At 37.6% G+C, this 21471-nt stretch overlaps 2 protein-coding genes across 5 annotated transcripts in view; both read left to right on the top strand.

Moving 5' to 3' along the window:
• The window catches only part of xirp2a (xin actin binding repeat containing 2a), a 32863-nt gene extending 31730 nt beyond the window's left edge, over positions 1-1133 (top strand). For both annotated transcript variants that reach the window (XM_046847669.1, XM_046847676.1), the window contains 2 exons: positions 232-365; positions 998-1133. In XM_046847669.1, the coding sequence (XP_046703625.1) occupies positions 232-326 (95 nt within the window). In that variant the 3' untranslated portion in view covers positions 327-365; positions 998-1133. The remainder of the gene's footprint in view (positions 1-231; positions 366-997) is intronic.
• A 2906-nt stretch (positions 1134-4039) lies between these two features.
• b3galt1a (UDP-Gal:betaGlcNAc beta 1,3-galactosyltransferase, polypeptide 1a) lies at positions 4040-19216 on the top strand. Of its 3 annotated transcripts, none has more exons than XM_046857247.1 (3): positions 4040-4131; positions 15328-15616; positions 15726-19216. In XM_046857247.1, the coding sequence occupies exon 3, from the start codon at positions 15821-15823 to the stop codon at positions 16808-16810; it is 990 nt and encodes a 329-aa protein (XP_046713203.1). In that variant the 5' UTR covers positions 4040-4131; positions 15328-15616; positions 15726-15820; the 3' UTR covers positions 16811-19216. The 3 variants fall into 3 exon arrangements, with proteins under 3 accessions (XP_046713203.1, XP_046713214.1, XP_046713223.1); XM_046857267.1 differs by lacking the exon at positions 4040-4131 and adding an exon at positions 4174-4335; XM_046857258.1 differs by having other exon boundaries at positions 15328-19216.
• Positions 19217-21471: the final 2255 nt, after the last annotated feature.

Consider the following 21471-nt stretch of genomic DNA (forward strand, 5'->3'; position numbering starts at 1 on the left):
TGTTGCTCTAGTGGTCTATAGGAATTTTGATTACATTTTTAAGTGGTTTTCCTGCTGGATTGTGATTAAAACAACAATAATTGTTTGGTTTGAATGCTTTGTACTACTTCAATAACTCTTGTTTTTTGCACATTTTGCTTGTGTTTATTGTCGCTCTGCGATCACATTATTATGATAACTACCATTTGCCTTGTAAATATGATTTTGATTGATTGCCTTTTTCTATTACAGAAAATAAGGGTGCCAGACAACGAACTATGTCGGGTATGTCGGAAGAGGGTGTATCCCATGGAGGCTCTCATAGCAGACAAACAAAATTTTCATAAAACCTGCTTCAGATGTGCCCACTGTAACAGCCAGCTCAGGTAAATTCACATACCAGTTTACTAATATACTCTGTAAACCTGTATGAGAAATAATTTCTGTATTTTACTTGTGTATGTGTGGCAGCCAGGAAAAACCTTCTACTATACAGTACATGTACTGTATAGTACTGTACTGTACTGTTTCTTGAAAAAAATACATGCTACATGCTGTCTCTATCGCATGTATATTAACTTTAAGAAAATTATATCATTTTAAATGCTTGAAAAATTTTAGTTACCCTCAAAAGTGAACATTCTGACCGCAGTAAATGATTAGAAACTAAAGTAAATAGGCTTGTGTTCATTTCACATTGGCATGTAGCTACCCAAGACCTTAGATTGGAAGGTTCTAGAAATCATTACCTTTTATTGAACTGGCTCTTTACCTGTTTGTAAAAGTGATGGGTGCGTTTGTAGGAACAAAGTCATGTAGTTTGGGTAAAATAGACAATGTTTATAGTTTGAAAAGTGTCAAAGAAAGGTATAAGTCTAAAAACAAAATTATTCAACTATGCTAGATTTGTTTGTGATCGAGATTAATTTTAGCGAAAAAACTTACTGTGTATGTTCTCTCTTTTTAGTTTATTTGTCTGTTTGTTGACTTTACTTATTGATTATTTTTATCTCAACAGCCTAGGAAACTATGCCCCTCTTCATGGACGAATCTACTGCAAACCCCACTACAATCAGTTGTTCAAATCCAAAGGAAACTATGATGAGGGATTTGGAGAAAAGCCTTACAGAGATTTTTGGAGCACAAAAAAACAAAAGAACACCTCAGAAAAAGTTAATCAAGTTAGTCCTCTTCCTTCAGTGAAGTCTGATACCAAAGAATCGCCCGTTTCCAAGGAAAATGAACTCTTCCCAGCCGAGATGAAAGAATCAAGTATGTTGGATGATAATGCCAAAAAGTCAATGAGTAAAATTGCGATTGCATGGCCACCTCAGAGTGAAACACCAAAGAAGAGCTTTACTCTGGAAGAAGAACTCAAAGTTGTCAAGCCTGCATGGCCACCTAAAGAGGAAGCGACTGACAACACAGAACCTGCATTACGAGAGAAAAAAGTCATTACTAATGAAAACCAAAGAGAACATTCTGATGATGCAATAAAAGCCTTACCTGAGAAGATGGTCTCGGAGCCACCAGCACCTCCTCAAGTGCAAACTGATGTTTCGGCAGCTGTCGAGCAAGAACCTAAAGTTGCAGAATGTAACGCACAACAGGGTGAGCAAACAGATGGTAAATCAGAAATGAAAGACAAAAAGGAGGTTTTGGAGATGAATGGAGATTATGGTGGAGAAAGTAATAATGTTGAAAAGGTGAAGGAACATGAACGTGAGAACACAAAGGAAAATGAAGAAAGCGAAGAAACGACTGGCGTAAAGGTGACAGTGATAGATGGCGTAGCTACAGCTGAACAACCGGCCAATGGGAATGCAAACAACAACAATAATAACAATAACAATAACCATCAGCTTTTAGATTTTGGTGATCCTGGGCTGGATATGGACGACGCTAAAGCAGAGTCAGATATATTAGACTTCTACTCGCCTAATACTCAACAAAGCAACACCAAAGAGGAAACCATCCATAAGGAGGGAACCAATCCTAAAGAAGAAACGAAAACCAAAGAAGTAACCAACACGTTCGAGAAAACTGACTCCAAAGCCGAAAGCGACACCAAAGAAACGATGCGTGCTAACCTTCTGCTCTTACTACAGGACGACAATCGTCCACCTCCAAGTGCCAACGAAGAGAACGTATCAGATGCAAAGCTAGAGCACCATTCAGATCAGCAAACAAACTTCAGTGCCTCACAATTTCTAGACGACATCTTTGCAGGCTTCGGTGAGAGCACAAGCTTTTTTCCCAGGGAGGAAAGCAGCACAAAACCCTCGGCCACTCTGCTGGATGACCTAATGGATTTTGGAATGGAGACTAAAGAGGTGTCAGAAAACAAGAAAACACTGGAGAATTCGTGCATTGATTATTCTAACTCCAAAGCTGCCAGCTGCCTGTGGGGAGACGATCTGCAATCGCTGTCTGTAGAAGAACAAATTAAACGGAACAGATATTACGATGATGATGATGATGAACTTTAAGGTTTCGTGTTTAACTACAGCCATACAGCCTATTTTTTTTTTTTTATGCTTACAAAATATCCCGAATATTTCCTTACATCTGTTCATGGAGAGAGGCGTGCAATCATTTACTAATCTTTTGTACTCAGTTTACAATAATTCAGTGTTGCTTTTCTGCACAATTGCAAATCTTTTAAGAAGCTTTATATAATGCACCTGGTGTGCACAAAAAAAATGGAATATATTATGCTTATTTTGTTTTTCTTCTTTTGTTTTGCTGTATAACTATATTTCCTACATTTTAGTCCTTGTATTTTTTCTTGTATGTAATTTTGCAGATTGTCTTTTATTTTCTTTACAAATTTAGGTGATTCTATTTTCTTGCCCTGTTTTAAAGGACCATCAGCAGGTCCCTTCTTTCAGGCTGGTTAGAGATTCATTAATTCAATTTTATTGCTTACGCACTGTTGAATAAAAAAAAAAAAAAATGAAATATTTGTATTTGTGGGTTTTTCAGTTAATTTTATATATATATATATATATATATATATATATATGCAGGAGATATGTAAGGAGATACTATGTAAATTAGATGTTAATTAGATTCTAATTTTGGACGTATATTCACATGAAATAACACTAATAAAGGCACTTCGAGACCTAATTATCACACTTAGCATGTTACTCCATTCTAGATTTAGCCTCATTACTGTTATAATAAACTCCAATCTTCTGGAAAGGCATTCCACTCGATTTTGAAGCATAGGTGTGGGGATTGTGATCACTCAACTTTGCTGAGATCAGGTCAGATGAAGAGGTGTTCCAGGCGTTCAATGTGGTTAAGATCGAAGCTTTTCACAGGACATTCAAGGTCTTCTATTCCAACCTTAGCACACACTAATTTTGAGCACAGTGACATCATGCTGGAACAGGTTTGGACAAGTTTTAGTACAGATAAAATGCGATTTTTTAGCATATAAAGACACTCTATATAAATGTGTGCTTTGGAAAAGAATCACATATGGATGCAATTGTGCAGTGTCCTCATACTTTTGACCATATAGCACACGTGGATACCTGACCATCACACCTATGAGGGATATTTTTCACACCCAAATCTGGAAGCACACAATTTGTTTTGGATGAAGGTCATGTGTCCACATATCCTATATGGCCAAAAGTATGTGGACGCACCCATCACTTTTACATTCATGTAAGAGCGAATTACAGATATCTAATTTGTATAATTGAGCAGTTAAGGGTTAAGGGCCTTGCTCAAGGGCCCTGCAGTGACTTCAACTCATGACCTTCTGATCAGATTTCCAGCAACTTAACCACTGAGCTACCACCTCCCTAATCCTAGGACACCTGAACATCACATCTGTGTGTTACCTTTCTCACCCAAATCTAGAAGCACACAATTTGTTCGCATGAAGGGTGTGATCGTCGTGTGTCCACATACTTTTGCTCATCCTGTGTATGTGTGATTGGAGAAACAGATCAACTATGAGTAAACTGTTTGCTCATGCTGTTTAAAGACTGGCCGCAGGGTGGCGCTGTTCCTGCTCTACTCCTGATCATGGCTCTGATTGGACAACAGCTCCTTCATCACTGAGCTCTGCACTGCGCGGGTCAACCGCCAGCATCTTACACGCCACCGGACACCGGACACGCAGAACACAGGGTACGTCCATAATCTCTCTCTGATATTTCCTCCTGCTTCCTCCTGCTTCCTCCTGCTTTCTCCTGCTTTCTCCTGCTTCCTCCTGCTCTCTGGATCTGGATCTCTCTCTACATTTCTCCTGTATTCCCAGGAAATGCGGATTTCGGGGTTTTCGGAGTCTTTGTGTCCTTTGTGAAGCGGTGATACAGCAGATGGCAGATGATGGTTAGAGCCATTCTTAATAATAATAATAATAATAATAATAATAATAATAATAATAATAATAATAATAATAATAAAATGTTTACTTATATATAAATAATCTATATTAATGCTCTTCTGACGAAATTATTCATGTGAATAGTCTGATTGATGCAAGTGTTTTGTTCTGTTGTTTTAATCACTGCGTTTTTCCGACTTAAAATGAAATCGGTTCAATTAAAACACTTCTAAATGAGTAAATGTTATTGCGGAGGTTCAGTCTGGACTGTCGGTCAGTGCACTGTGTGGGTCAGTGGACTGTTGGTCCCTGGACACGTCAATGAGAGTAGTCCAGGATCTGCTTCCGTCAGCAGTTCCGCAGTTTGTTTCTCAGTATTGATGTGTGGCTGTGAGCCCTTTTACCCCCCTCTGCCCGTCCGGTTATCAGTCCGGTTATCAGTCCGGTTATCAGAGATCTGACGCTAAACAGCACCGAGGCGCAAATTTGGCCGCAGAGACGCACATTGAAAATAAAAACGCAGAAAAGCGGGAGAGCGCACCAGATACACTGATTTATACAGTACACACTCTATCTATCTATCTATCTATCTATCTATCTATCTATCTATCTATCTATCTATCTATCTATCTATCTATCTGCCCCCTGCTGTATAATAATAATAATGAAATAGATCTAAATTAATAGAATTTTGAAACTTGAACAAAGTAAATAAACACAGACTTTCCTACACTTTTTTTTATTCCCTTCCAGAACTCGTTTTTCAACATTTCCCATCGTCTGTATGTGTTTTCATTTCTCAATTGTGATTTTCCTTTTACATAATTGTTTTTTTCTGTTTTTTTTTCTTTCTCTGTTTTTTTATGTAACTTCTCACAATCACCTTCCTCTGATTTTTCGCACTATTGCTTTGTTATTATTGTTTTTTTTTGTTTGTTCATTTCTCACATGTACCCTGTGTTCATTTTTTCAGTTTAATAGGATTTATGTTAACAAGATTCGCCAAAACGTGCAGAAGTGATTTTTCTCCCTATTTATTTTGGTTTTTTTTCCTTATGTTACAATCCTGATTTCTTTTTCCGATTAACACCACATTTTCTGTTCATGTTTTCTTTTGCCTGGTTGTTTTTTTTATTATGATTTGCTTTATGCCTGTATTTTTTCCCTACAAGATTCATTTATTACATTGTGTTCATGTTCACATTCCTATAGTAATATTTCACACAGCTCATTTATTTTCCCACAATTTCTAAAAACACACTTTCTTTATATTTTTTCACGATTTATTGATCCGCATGTAAAATTTTATTTTCTCAGAAATAAAATAAATTTAATTAGGATTTTTTTGTTGTGACAGGTCTGAATGCTGAATCAATACTTAATTAACACCAACTGGCCATAAACAAAGACTTTGGGCCTTAATTCAACACCTACACTCAACACCCTTGTTTTATTTAGTATTGTGTGTGTGTGTGTGTGTGTGTGTGTGTGTGTGTGTGTGTGTGTGTGTGTGTGTGTGTGTGTGTGTTTAAACACTCTTGTTAGTTCAGCATTGGAAGTTTTGCTGAGTAAGCGAGTTAAACAATACATGTGCTATTCCTTCCTTATTTATACACCTAATGTAATATTTTCATCTCTAGAAGCAAAGCCACAGTGCAGTGTATTCAGAAAGTATTCCGACCTTCTTCACTTTTTTTTTATGTTGTTATGTTGCAGACTGATACCACAACTGTTTAAATTGATATTTTTCCCCTTTTTCTACACTCAATACCCCATAATGACAGTATGAAAACAGAATTTTAGAAATGTCTGAAAATAGAATCTTTGGCAACATTTACAGCCCAGTCTTTTATGGTCTTTTTATGACACAACAAGCTGTGCACACATGGATTAGAGGATTTCTGTCATTCTTCATGACAAATCCTTTCACGCCTGGTCACGTTGTATAGGGAGAACCAGTGGAGAACCACTTTCAGGTCTCTCCAGAGATGTTTAATAGGGTTCTATTCAAGGCTCGCGCTGGGCCACTCTTAAGATGTTCACTCTAGGACATGTCATGTAGGAAGGTAAATCTATCAGCTGAGGTCCAGACTGAGGTCCTGAGCACGGTGGTTTTTACAGGTTTTTCTTGAGGATGTCTGTATTTTCGCTTTGTTTTTTATGTTGTATAAATGAATGATTGTTTTAAAAGACAAACTTTCAACTTTAGATGTCGTTTTATTGCTTAAATCAGGGGCTTTAAATAATCGACGATGTAATGTAAATTGTTTTATCAGTGGCCTTGATGTGGGTTTGTTTATGGTTTCATTTGGTTTCATCATGGTTTTAAATCTGATGTAATGGCTGATGATAAATTATTAAGTTAGAAAACACATTTCATAGCGGCCTGGTTTTTGACTGACAAATGCAAATGTATTTAGAAAGCGTTTGTGCTTTTGTTTTACACATACTCATTCGTGTAATTTAATAGCGGAGAGAAGATTTCATTTATGAACAGTTCAGCCTTTAATGGAAAGCCTGCTAATTAAAACCCCAAAGAGATCTGGATTCTCTGTAGCACTGTGTGCAAGTGGAAGGAGGTCACAGCTCTGTACATGAAGCATGGACTCAGTTTCTTGACGAGCTTCCTTTTATTTATTTATTTCTCTCTTCCTCTGTTAGCGCAAAGTTGGAGGCAAACAATGATATAGAATGTCGTTGGAAGCAGCAGCATCCTGAACCTGTTCCAGCATTACAATACCCCATGTGCACAAAGCCAGCTCCATGAAGATATATTTACAGAGGTTTCCAGTAAAAGATCTCCTGCTATAGAGCTCTTACATCAATCCTACTGAACAACTTTGGGATGAATGTGAATGCTGACTGCACCCCAGGCCTCCTCACCTTCTCACCTACATCAGTACCTGACTTTACTAATACTTTACCTTGTTTCTAAATGAGCTCAAATCTCCACAAGCTCACTTCAAAATCTATTAGAACATCTTCCCAGGAAAGTGGAGGTTATTATAGGAGCAAATGGAGACTAAAAGTTAAAAGGGATGTTCAAACAGCTCACACTAAGACGTGTGCATTATATCGTGTTCTGCATTCGTTTTAGCACAGAAAATCTTGTGCTAAGTAAAAAATGAATTGGGGTAAAATACACTATATTGCCAAAAGTTTGCGGACACCTGCTCATAAGAATGTTATGTGCTTTTTGAGAATCACATTCCACATTTAGTCCCAATTTGCTCTTCCCTCCACTCCTCTAGGAAAATGTTCCACCAGATTTTGTAGTTTGCTTGTGCTAATTGAGACACAAGGCTGTTAGTAAAGTCAGGTACTGATGTAGGTGAGAAGGTGAAAAGGTCTGGGGTCCAGTCAGCGTTCACATTCATCCTGAAGGTATTCAGTAGGGTTAAGATTAAAGATCTATAGCAGGAGATCCTTCTCTCCAAACCATGCAAAGCATATCTTCATGGAGTTTGCTTTGGGCTATTGTCATGCTGGAAAACAGGTTTGGGTCTCCTAGTTCAAGTGAATGGAAAATGTCATACTACCGAATCCAAAGACGTCCGATTCATCTGTGTGCCTTCAGCTTCTTTGAGAACAGCATGTGGAGGAAACACATATGGCTGGGAAAGTGAGATATTTTTTCCATATAGTGTATCATAGAGTTTGTTGAAATGCACACTTTTTTCAGTCTAAACGGGGCGTAATATCTTCATTGTAATCAAACGAACAGCATAATTGGTGTCTATTTGGTGGATGATTTGCTAGTTTGGGAGCCTGTAGGTTACTGGTTTACTGAGGAGACAAATGATAGTTCTGTTTGGCGTAAACACTTGAAATGAGGCCTGGGCTTGTTTGACGGTTCACGCCAATTTATTTGTGCTTTTAATACATTTTACAGTGTAATATTTGTGAAATTAATCATTATTTCCTCTAATATCCGTACATGTAAGGAGAAGACTGCAAGTGGACAGAGGACAGTACATGTAAAGAGGACAGCGGTTATTGCCCCTAAAGCAGTGTATATATATATATATATATATATATATATATATATATATATATATATATATATATATATATATATATATTACTGCATTAAATGGCAAAATAATAAAGGAAATGTCCTCATCCGAATGTGTTATATTTATTCTCTGCATGTACTTACTGGATGTTCAGGACCTCATATATCTGATGTCCTGATAGATTATTAGGACAAAAGTATTGGGACTTTTTCAGCCATCTCTGGTTCCTACCCAAACTTTTTGAAGCACAATTGTATAGGGTGTCTTTGGATGTGGTAGCATATAATTTTCCCTTTACTTGAACTAGTAGATCCAAACCAGCCAACTCCATGAAGATATGCTTTCCACGGGTTGGAGTTTACAATCTCCGGCTATAGAGCTCTGACCTCAAGCTAATTGAACACAAATCACCACAAGCACACCACAAAATCTAGTAGAACATCTTCCCAGAAGATTATTATAACAGTAAATTGGGAGTGAATGTGAAATGGTAACTTTTCTAAAAGTACGTATTGTTAGGTGACCACAAACTTTTGTCCACAAAAGGTAATTATATATACATTATTCAGCGCAATCTATTCCAATGCCCTGTTGAGGAACTACACTAAATGTACGTAATGAGACTGTGTATTTCAAGAAAACATTGGATGCAATTCAGTTCCAGGATGAAGAGTAATCAGATTAGATTGCTGTGAAAAATGTCCACGAGCTCAGGGCTGCGTTTAAACTGCCAAAAGTGAGCAATAAGAGTGTCTGCACAAGCAGAAAATATGGAACTAAAAGAAATAAAAACATTTGCTGGGAGGAAGCAGACATGATTTCCACTTGGGTGAGGTGATAAAACACTTGGAGGTGTGCAGGAACAGTGAAGTTACTGTTACCACCATGAAGATAATGATTTTACAATAAAAGCACGTGAGGATTATCATTTAAAAAAATAAAGAAAATAACATCATACTTTTTAATCCGTTAAAGTTGCATTTCATACTGTAATATTTCTTTCTGTTGAAGTTAATAAGCCACAAAATAAAACTGCAGCTTGTTGTGTTACGGGGAAAATCTTTTCAAACAGGGTCACTGGTTTGTTCCACATTTTCTGAATGTAAACACCGAGGTTCTTCTCCTCTCTCAGCTTTTCTCAGGATGGAGTTTTCAGCAGAGTGTGTGCTCAGGTTCTGTGTAAATAGAACAACTCTCCTGGGAGCTGGTGAAACAAGACAGTAGAGAAAGAAGAGAAACAGAATGTCAGTGTGTGTTTTTTGGTATACTTTTAATACATCTGAAATAATCAGTAAAGTGCATGGTGATTACTCTGTATCTAGCTAGCTAGCTAGCTAAATAGATAGATAGATAGATAGATAGATAGATAGATAGATAGATAGATAGATAGATAGATAGATAGATAGATAGATAGATAGACAGACAGACAGACAGATTGAGAAAGCGAGAGAGAAAGAGAGATCTGGTTTCCATGGGTTGAAGTGGAAGATCTTGAGAGCCCTGCTATAGTGGCTGAATGAGCACCGATCTTCTCACTCCAACATCTAGTGGAACAGCCTTTTTGAAGAGTGGATGTTATTTTACAGTAAATGGAAGATAAATGTGGAATGGCATGTTCAAAGAGGACATACGAATCTTACAGTCAGGTGTCCACTTTTGTCAAATATCTTGTCCGTATTGTGTTAATAGATAAAAAGGTATATAGTAACGATGAAAGGCAATTATTATTTTCCTTTAGTTGCTTGTGTTAGTGTTTCACTACAGCACATTGTTGCTCCACATATTTAAATTGGAACAGGTTTTACATCGGATGCACTTCCTAACACAACCCCAGAAATTGATCCAACCTGTGCAAACCCTGATGTCTGGGTTGGTTCCCTGCCTGGGAATTAAATCCGGGACACATGGGTGAAAGCATGGTATTTTAATCCTCTCACCAGGAAAGCAGCAGTATATTAGTTAGAAAAATACATATATATTTAAAAATCCTGAGGAAATAAACACATCCACATGAAATTCTTTCTTTTCCAATAACAGCTCATCCTAAAGTTCTTTATTTCTCTTCTACCACAACAGTTTGCCATTGCTAATTCATACAGTATAGTGCTGTGGAATGTCTACGACATGGTGATTTAGTATAAATCTTTGAAAGTTTTATTAGTTTATTAGTTTTTACTCCTGTGTATGTTTCTGTGTACTCCAGAAACGAAAATTTTTAAAATGAGTGCATAAATATCAAGTTACAATTTGTCTTGTAGCTAGAATGACTTCAGATATAATGATTGTATTAAATAATAATCAACATTTTTTAACCAATCAGAATCAGAGAATCCATCAAATTTGAGTGAAAGGTTATTGCTTGGAGCGTTGCTGAGGCAACAATGAATCAAAAAATGGTGTGAAATTGTCTTACTGCTCAATTTTCCGCCATTTTTGTTACAGCAATTTTATGCTCATTTCTCGACTTGGATCTGAAACTGAAAGACTGCATTACATCATAGCGTATGAATCACTCGGCTGCGCAGCGCGATCAATCGTTTTTCCTCATTTTAATCTCCTGAACGCCTTCAAGGTGTTTGACGTTGAACGCGTATATCTTATAGCTCATTAATTCATGGCACTCAACTAACACGTTCGCCTCGTGGCTCGGTGCATCAGGGTTATTTCATTAGGTGCTTGAGTGTCAATGCTGTTTTTGGGTTTTTTCAATTACAGTCCAGGCTCTTCTGATGCAATCCAGCGACCAATAGAACGACCATGTATCCAAAGTATTCGTCCATCTGTAGTTAATCGAAAAATGCTTCATATATTTGCATTGCTGGCAGTAAACATATTTGCGTTGCATTGATCCTTTAAATTTTTCATGGGTGTGTGTGTGTGTGTGTGTGTGTGTGTGTGTGTGTGTGTGAAGTAAAACAACTTCACATTTTTGCATTTGTCATCAACGCACTTTAGTTTCATTCTTATATATCTGTATACAAGTAAACACAGCATAGAGCTCCGTAACATCACAAAAAAGTAGGAAAAAACCATAATTGATATTTAAAGTACACAATTTACACATGATGGAACAATTGTGGAAAAAAAACAGTCATAAGTAAGATTATTATTATAGATTAGCATTACTTAGCATTACATGCTACATTATTATACACATTGTTATCCATAAAAGAAAAGAGCCTAAAAGGAAATATAGTAAACTAAAGCATCACCCCAAGCTAGCATCAGATACGGTGTACAGATATGATTGTGTAGTTCAGCTTGTATTTAAATATTCATTTTATTTGTTTTTTTTATGCTAAACCATTGTGCTAACCAAGTTGAGTCACATCAGCTCAGGACAATTGCTGTCATTTCTCTTGTCTGGATTATAATGTACTCTAATTTAAGGGTTATTTCCTTTTAAAAGCGTACAGTATACAAGGCGAACATCGAGAGCCAAACTTAGCATTTGTGTAGACTTTAAAACTTATAGCTAAGCTGCAGTCTTAAGCTAACAAATGTCTTAGCTTATTGGCTGCATATATGCTAAGAAACAAAATTGTGTATGTTTTATTTATGGCTAAACATTAACTTTCCTTTAACTGCTGCTTTATATTCTACCTCGCTTGTAAGTCACTTGTGCACCACAAAAACGAGATGTTCCGCATTAAAATCCCTAAAACCAGTTCTGTTTTTATCATGATGTGAGGTGACACAGATGGAGAAAGTGTGAGCTGGAGTGAGAGTAAGAAAGAAAGAAAGAAAGAAAGACTCAAAAGAAGAAGAAAGATGTAGTCTTGGTGTCAAGAGTGTGATGTAATTGTTAGTCCATTTGAAGCCCTGCGGCTTTATATGAGAGGACGTCATGAACTCATCATCCATCACCACTGTTACAGCCTTCATCATTCACCCTCAGCCTCAGGGGTTTTTCTCATTACAGCCAGGATTTACTTCAACAGACCTGAGTGAGATATAATGGAAAGTGAGCAGGAGTGTGGCTAAATTGCCAAGAGTTTGTTTATAAACTTAGTAGCACAAAGATTTACGACCGGCGGAGCAATTATCAGTGAAAATCTGTACATTTACTGTACAACATGGAGTTAAATCATCACAGAAACAACCATTTGTTTTTGGGCATCTGACCATAAGATTTGTACGTCCTTTTTGAACACCTCATTCCACATTTAATTCAGTTGCCTGGTATAATATCCTTTCACTAAAGGGAAGAGTGTGCTTGTCGAGAGCTGTGGAGATAAAAAAAAAAAGTCAGGCCTGGAGTGCAGGCAGTTTTCTAATTCCTCCCGAAGGTGTTTAATAGGGTTGGGGCTCTACAGCAGGAGTTCTTCCACTCCAACCATCTAAAGCATATGTTTCTGGAGCTGGCTTTGTGCACAAGTGTATTAGAATTCTGGAACAATTTTGGGTCTCCTTGAATGCTCCCACATTCGAAGACATTCTCTATAAATTTGTCCATTCAGCGTTTGGCTAACAGTAAGGGAAAAAATCCGAACTCAGTATGGCTGAAGAAGTCAGGATTCCCAATACTTTTGTCCATATTGATATTTATAGCTAGTATTTGCATACTTTAAAGATTTCTTCAACCTTCAACTGAAGTTTAACAAGTTTTCCACTGGAAAAAAAAATATTTTATGAAGTCTTATACATGAAACTTACACAACCTGCACATGCAGCAAACTGTGTTCAAGAAGTAATGAGTGTATTTTGCTTATAACAATAAACAGGATCAAAGTGCTATTTAAATGAAGTTGATTTGAGTAAAATTGCTCTGCAGAGGCTTTTCAATCCCTGATGGATTTCTCTCGCAGCACTTTGAGTTTGTAACGTCAGTGCAAAAGACTTCTCTAAAAGCGGTTTCTGAATAAATGTACTGACTGATCAGTGGAGGAGACGGGAGACTCTTTTACTCTTGCAGACGATTAATCGTCTGGGAGATAAACATGTCATTTTGTTCATATTCAGAGATTTCTTGGCTAGTGTAATCTTTATACGTAATAGGAATGTGCATCTCCATAACTGAGGCGAATGCGATTCGATGCATAGCCGATGATACTATACATTAAAGATACATATGAAGCAGCTACTGATGCGATGTGATACGATTCACCCCCTTTACAATCCGATTCCGATTTAATTCTACACGATACGATTTAATGTAATGCTAAGCAATTTGATACAGATAGTTCACTTATATTTCTTTGGTTCAGACAGACAGCAAATCATAAACACTAGCGTATGCCTCTTTGACAAACAGGCAAATGAAATAAAACCAGAGTCAGTCTCCAGGAAGTTACAGCTCTACCTCTGCCATGTTAATTTGTATCCTACGTGACTCTCAGGACAAGCCTCGCTCTCTTTAGTGTTGTGATACCTCATATTTAACAGTACAACGAGGAGAAATCAACCTACATATCAAATATTGGTCAAATTATTGGTCACTTTCTAAATAATAAAAGTTTAGCGCATCTACTAATAATTCTATAGTAATAAATTGCTATTTACTGATGCAAATATGTTCAAAAGGATGCATCACGATACAAATGCCAACTTCGAATCGAGGCATAAAATCGGTAATGCGGATGCACCGGTGCGAATCTGTAAATCTTGTCTGTAATGTTTGGTGCGGGGTGAATATATGTTATATCTCTGAAACTTAAAAACATGAGGATCTGATTTTTTTTTTTTTTTTTTAAAAGGCATTGCAATTCAGTTAAACTCCCCACCGTGAAAAGGAAATCGACAATGATGGTGTCATACAGTGAATTTAATCTTTATTCTGTACAGTAATACGTTTAGCCGAATGTTTTTTCATCATTGATCAAACAATTAAAAAGAAAATTAACTATTGCAAAAAAATGTAAAAAAAGAAAATATTTTGAGATTATTATTATTATTATTATTATTACTACTATTACTACTTCCTGTGTTCACCTAGGTTTATTCAGCTTCATCAGTTTCCTCCACATCTCTGTGTGTGAGCATTAACCAAACCTTTCTAAAAGCTCATGATATCATGAAGTCTTCCCCACTATAAGACCTGATTTGACACCACGGAGATTGAAACATGAGAAATGCAAGCTACTAAAGAGGAAGTGTGGCTCAGTGGTAACACTGTAGTAGGAATGAGATAATTGTATGCTGCTCTGGATGTCTACCAAATAGCATTGATGTAAATGAAAGATGAAGTCATGCCATTCTGTGTATATGTGTGTGATATGTGTGTTTGGAGAGGAATGTCTCGCTTTAACCGTCGCTTAGCGGTCGTCCTGTAATTTAGCAAACGTCCCGAGGTGACCTTTTTGCTGCAGTGTGCTGCAGGAGCAATATACTGGGAAGGAAGACAGAGAAAGAAAAAAGGACAAAGACTGAGTGTGTGTGTGAGAGTTTGTGTATTTTGTATAATTATTAAGGTAAGTTTTTTTTGTATTAAACCGGTATGTATATGGAGAGAGTTGTAAAACGTTAAACACAAACACACACACACACACACACACACACACACACACACACACACACACACACACACACACACACACACACACACACACGTGAGTGCGATGGCGATTATCCATATAACTCAGAAAGAACTGAGAAAGAGACACATACTGTAGATGGAAAAAAGCGAAGGGTGAGTACTGCCCTGTTAAATCCTATAACCTTCGACTCAACTGCATTACAAAGCAACACAGAGAGATCCTTTTTCATGGACACCTGCAGCCTTTCACATTTGAACCTCTTGGTTCTTCTTACAGCAGAAACCATGGTATTTACTATCTAAATGTATAGTGAAAATGTATAGAGAGGAACTGATCTTCTGGGATCTTCATCCTTAATGCTTACTGTGTTTCATTTTAAGTCTGAGTGTGAAATTTGTCTCATCGATTCCCTGTTAAAGCATGCGCTGCATTAAGACCTGCACTTTTCCTCATTCTCTGTTCTCTGTTTTGCCCCCAACATAATGTATGTTTCCTTATTTCTTAGCCTTCTGCAGGCTCGGTGGTTGCCAAGAACAAGGACAAAGCGAGAGAACTGAAGCCAGACTTCGTGGATCGGATTTCTGAATGCATGCTGCGTCACGGCATCGGTGTGCTCTGCATCGAAAAGCTGTTCAACTGTACAGGAAGCTCTGCAGCACTCGGATTTGTTTAGAGATCCAGGTCTTTGTCATCCACCTCTCCTGTCCTGTCCGATCCCTGGGGGAACCGACACACTGCAGAGATGATAGAGGCAGAGAGAGCCCAGCAGATGGGATGAAAATGTATCGATGAATGTGAGGTTTTAAAAACATATAAGCAAGTTGTTGAAATTTAACATGGTGTTAAAAAACGAATGACTGAGGAAGGTCACCATGGCCTTAAACACAGTGTTGTTTTTTACAGTGCCTACATTTTACGAATTGACTCACTGCTCAGAGAGAGAAGTCCCGAGACTGGAGCAATGACCTTCAAAAAATCATTCTGACAGCTGTGCTAATATGATCTCCAAAGTGTCATGTCTGTACCTGCTTACGGTGTTGTGCTGGGCCAGCGCTTTGTGGTACTTCAGCGGCACCCGGCCCAACACCTCCTACGTTGGCCACATGTCTATCCCCATTCGCAAGCAGCCGCAGAGATTGACGAAAAATTCAACATTCAGCAACATCCGGACACGTACGCTCAATCCACACACATTCCAGTACCTGATCAATGAACCGAAGAAATGCGAAGGCAACCCACCATTTCTGCTAATCCTCATCAGCACCAATCACAAGGAGTTCGACGCCAGGCAGGCCATCCGTGAGACCTGGGGAGATGAGAGCATGTACAGTGATGTTCGCATAGTCACACTTTTTCTGCTTGGGCACAACTCTGAGCCGGTCCTCAACCAGATGGTGGAGCAGGAGAGCCAGATTTTCCGCGACATCATCGTCGAGGATTTTGACGATTCCTACCAAAACCTTACACTAAAGACGCTGATGGGAATGCGCTGGGTGGCCACACACTGTCCTGACGCCAAGTACGTCATGAAGACTGACAGCGACATATTCGTTAACATGGACAACCTTGTGCTGAACCTGCTAAGACCCAACGTTCAGCCCAGGCAGCGTTTTTTCACAGGCCACGTCATAAACGGAGGTCCTATTCGAGACATTCACAGCAAATGGTACATGTCCAGAGACTTGTACCCCGAGAACAAGTACCCCCCTTTCTGTTCTGGGACAGGATACGTGTTCTCTGGTGACATGGCAGAGCTGATTTATAAAACGTCCCTCCATACGCGCCTCATTTACTTGGAGGACGTGTACGTGGGTATGTGTTTGCGCAAGCTGGGGGTCCACCCAATCCAGAACAGTGGCTTTAACCACTGGAAGATGAGCTATAGCCTCTGCCGCTACCGCAGAGTCATTACTGTTCACCAGATCTCGCCGGAGGAAATGCACAGGATTTGGAATGACATGTCTAGTAAGAAGCATCTCAAGTGCTAAAATCACCATCTATAGTCTGGGTGGATGCAGTAGTCCTTGGCTAATGTTCCAGTTCGACTAACTGTGGGTTTGAATTAGTGGTGTCTCAGGGGTTAATCTTCTAAGTTGGTAATCAGATTACAAATTATAGGAGTTCCATAAAACCTACAATCAAAGCCTAGAGCGAGGCTCTTTAACCTGCTTGGAATGTGTCGTTTATCAGTTGATTTCAATAAACGTATTTACCAAATTAATCAATGTAAAAAAAACTAAACAAAGGTAAGCAGATATCATGTTCAGGATCAGCTAAATCTTGCCTGTCTATGGAACTGATATCCTTTGGAATATGCAAGAAAGTTAAGTTCTAGTCGCCAATCAGATCCATGTATCGCCTGGGAAGTTCTGCCTCAAAATTTAAGCCAAAATTGAATGTCGTTTTTAATTCCTGTTCATAATTCTTGATTCAGAGACAGACACAACCTCTGCCATGGACTAAAAAGAAGTTGTTGTTTTGTTTTGTTTTTTGCTACAACTTCATGTTTACACAGTCTTGGTGTTGCCCTCTGAAAGTGCTGAACGTGCTAAAAGAAATAGGAACCGGAGCACCAGGTGGAAATCAATGCACACTATTGCCGTTCTCTTACAATTTATGACCTTGAGCAAATGAATATACACCAGCAAGAATGGGAATAATTTGGATACGGATCGAGAGCTTAATAACAGCAGTGTTAACACCATTTTTTTCTCAATACCCAGATGCACTGCGATAAAATGGACATCCTGCAGACACACGGTTAAGTATCATCCAGCAACCCACTGAACCAAAAGAGCACAATCAACAGCAAATGTAAGCAGACTCTAAAATAATAGCAGGGGTGGATGAATAATAAATGAAGTATGAGCCCCTGCCCTACATTTGTTTGCCTAAAAAACAGACTAGCCTAAAAAGTTGTAGCTAGCATAATATACTAGCGTACTGGCAATATAATTAGCTAGCTAAGAGTATATTGTTATTAATCTCTGATAGCAATTTACAATTTAGCATATGGGGTTTTTGGTGCCCTCAGCAAGTTGTACTACAAATGGCTGAGAGATATGGTGTCCTTGTATCACATAGGAATGATATCTTAGGTTTAAAAATGGCAACTTTATGAAAGGTTTTCATCTTTATAAATTCTTTATAGACCATGAGTCAACTGTTTATTGAAGGATTGTTCCCTCCAATGACTTTAGTTTTTTCAATGCTCTATATAGAGGAGGGTTTTTCCGGGCAACTCTGAATAAAAATCAAATAGCAAGGACAAAAATATGCACACCGATTCATTCGCCCCTGTGTTATAGCTGTTTTCTTGCTGTTGAAGGAAATCTTCTTGCTTGAACAAATGTAAAAATACAAACATAAAACAATGTCTCGCGATTTCATATATGATCTTAGTGCATCCAGGTGTTGATCTTCCTAATGAGTCAAACACTCACTTTCATTGAAAACCTATGAGACGGTAAAGCATTAATCCCAGATTGTTTGACGTTTAAGACGTGTATATTTTGCGAGCAGCTTTGCAAAGTAGTAGAGCTCAGTAGTGAACCCTGAAAATCACGAGGCGTCAATTTAAACCAATGAATTCACCGATCATATGGACATCAGCATCACAACCAATACGCACAAATAGTGAAGGCACTTACAATAACATCTTTAGGTAATGCATTAGTAATCTATACTGTATATCCTACAGAGCATACAGATGCACAAGTTCTGCTGCTAATTCAGTAAATACGCCTTCAAGCTTCTACAATATGCAAACGATTATCTAAAGGTATTCAGACCATCCCTGATTATTATCATCAACACAGCGACTTTTAGACTTTTACAGTATTAGCGTTTTCTTCCGAATGCTTTTAAGGAAAACTGTTGGTGATTGTAAGTACTAAATATACATTAATCAGTATTAAGCCACGATCAGAGATTTGTAAAGTAGATTTTTGCTACACATTGAAAATGTACTTATAATCTTATAGGTAATAAACTTACAGTATAATGTTGGGACTGTAGATCCAACAATTTTGTTTTTATAAGAATGTGCTATAAAGTATATTCAAAATTGTATATACAGTGCAAAGGTTTGTATTAATAATACGTTTAGGAAGAAATGGAAATGCACCATTATATTGAAATCTATCTTTAAAAAATGACAGAAATATTAACACTTTTTATTTTATTTTGAGATTCTAATATAGTTAATTTCCAACAAGACTTTACAGGCATAATGAGATCAGTACTGGTATTATTGCTAATTTGCTATTCTATAAAGCCGGTAATGGTATATATCAGGGGTCTCCAAACTCCAACTGGTGGGCTGGTGGTGTGTGTCTGTAGGGGTGGTGCTTGGTTTTATGGTTGATATATATATATATATATATATATATATATATATATATATATATATATATATATATATATATATATAAATTGGATACGGATATATATACACCTTATACAACCTTTCTCCTCACAATGTTCTACTGACCTCTGGTGTATATCAGTAAATTCCTTGCTTTTGGTTTTTATGCACATTTTCAACACTTCTCAAGCTCCATCTATCATTACTTAAAATCATCAACTAAAAACCATATATAAGTTGCATTTAAAATTAATGAAAGTTGCCTTTTGAATTTATTCCTCGGGTTATGCAGATTTTTTGCACCGAAAGTATGATTAATGGTTTATTGACTGTGAGAGGTTTTTGTGAGCATTTATAATGAATTTTCAAATGTTGTTGTTTGTTTATGTTCATGTCAGCTTGCATCGCCTCCCTGAGTTTGATTAATACATGTTTCAGAGGACGATGTCATTCCTGTTATGTTCTTTCTCCTACACTGAGGAAACACCTTTTTTACTCTGAAATCTCTGACTGTGGCTTTTAAACTGTGAACTCGACGTGGATGGTTGGGGGAACAGGGATGTGGGATTTGAGGATCGGGATGTCATCATGGCGATACACAAGCTGTATGATAAATAACACTTTAAAATAAAGACCATTGATTGTGCACTTTAGAAACACACAGGAATTGATTCCTTGCCATGGCATCTCTAAAGGATTAATTAAACAAATCCTTAATTTTTTTAATAAAGGCCTTGATAATTCCTTTGTGTCTTATTTTCTCTTGTCCATTATATTATTCTTTATTATTTCTTGCCAGGACACTTTTTATTGATTTAGTGGGAAGGTTTTGTAATAAAGATGTAGCAAGGAAATAGCTATTGTATGGTATAATATAGTAGATTATATAGGTATTATATACAGTACGTTTATTACAATTATCAGGACATAAGTTATTTTCGCACAGCATGCTATAGCATATTATAGTGTATTATAAGTTAGAATACTGTAGAATGGTACAATAGAGGCTACAGTAGAGCAAACAAAACATTTCCATCCAAAAGAATATACAGGACATGTATTTTACTGTGTATCTTTTGTAATATACTGGTAGTGAGACTCTCAGATGCCAGTTCAGGATTCTGATCAAATAAAATGGACTGCTGAGTTTCTCTTGAACCTCCTTAACGTATACTAAGCGCATAAAACCTGTATAGTATAGCAGAGGTGGCAAAAGTACACACATCCTTTACTTAAGTAAAAGTACAGATCCTCATGTTTTAAAATACTCGGGTAAAAGTTGAAGTACTGATTATACTTTTTTACTCAAGTGAAAGTAAAGAAGTTTTGGCTCAGACATGTACTAAAGTAAAAAGTAGTTATTACTTCTACTTGTTTTATCTGTTAACTGGACCTCACATCATATAAGATAGATAGATAGATAGATAGATAGATAGATAGATAGATAGATAGATAGATAGATAGATAGATAGATAGATGGATAGATGGATGGATGGATGGATGGATGGATGGATGGATGGACGGACGGACGGACGGACGGATGGATGTGATAGCCTAGTGGGTTAATGTCAGGGTCCCAACAAGGATGAGTTTGAGAGTTTGATTCCTGGTCGAGCTGGTGGTTGCTGTGTTGGTTAATAAAACTTCTGGACCTTGTCCCCTCTGAAAACATTTCAATTCTGTCCTTTCTGTGTTAGATTAATTTCTTGATTTCCTGGTCTTTAATGAAAGATAACCCCACCAAAAAAAAAAAAAAAAATCACTTCTGTGGTAGCTCAGTGGGTTAAGGCTTGTGCCTGAACATGGTCCTTAATATAGTCCACGCTGGTGATAAGGTTTCAAAGCCAGTCCTACATGCCTTCTTTCTTACTGCGCTGACATGAAACAAAGTATGAACCCTCCAAAAAGCACACATGCTTTTCAGCAGTGTGTTTTAAGGCTTGTGCCTCATCTAAACATGCATCCCAGTCTGATCTCTTCCATGGTTCATCAGATTAAGGCTGGTGCCTCGCTGATGGTAAGGATCAGGGTTTGAATCCTGCTAATTGCGATGTCGGTTATGTTTCTGCTTCCTAAATCTTTCTTTAGCGTTATATGCGTGTGTTGATGGTTTAAAGGTAGATAGACCAAACTTCCTGGCCTGTCTTCTCTGATGGTCCAGTGGGTTAAATCAGGTGTTGTGCTTTTGGTGGGGTTCAGGGTTCGAATCCTGCTTTCTGCCTGCCAGTCACGATCACGATTCACTTCCTACATTTTTCTTTAGGGATATATATTTTTTTTTAA

The sequence above is a fragment of the Silurus meridionalis genome, chromosome 1 (assembly GCF_014805685.1).
Source record: "Silurus meridionalis isolate SWU-2019-XX chromosome 1, ASM1480568v1, whole genome shotgun sequence".
NCBI classification, from domain to species: domain Eukaryota; kingdom Metazoa; phylum Chordata; class Actinopteri; order Siluriformes; family Siluridae; genus Silurus; species Silurus meridionalis.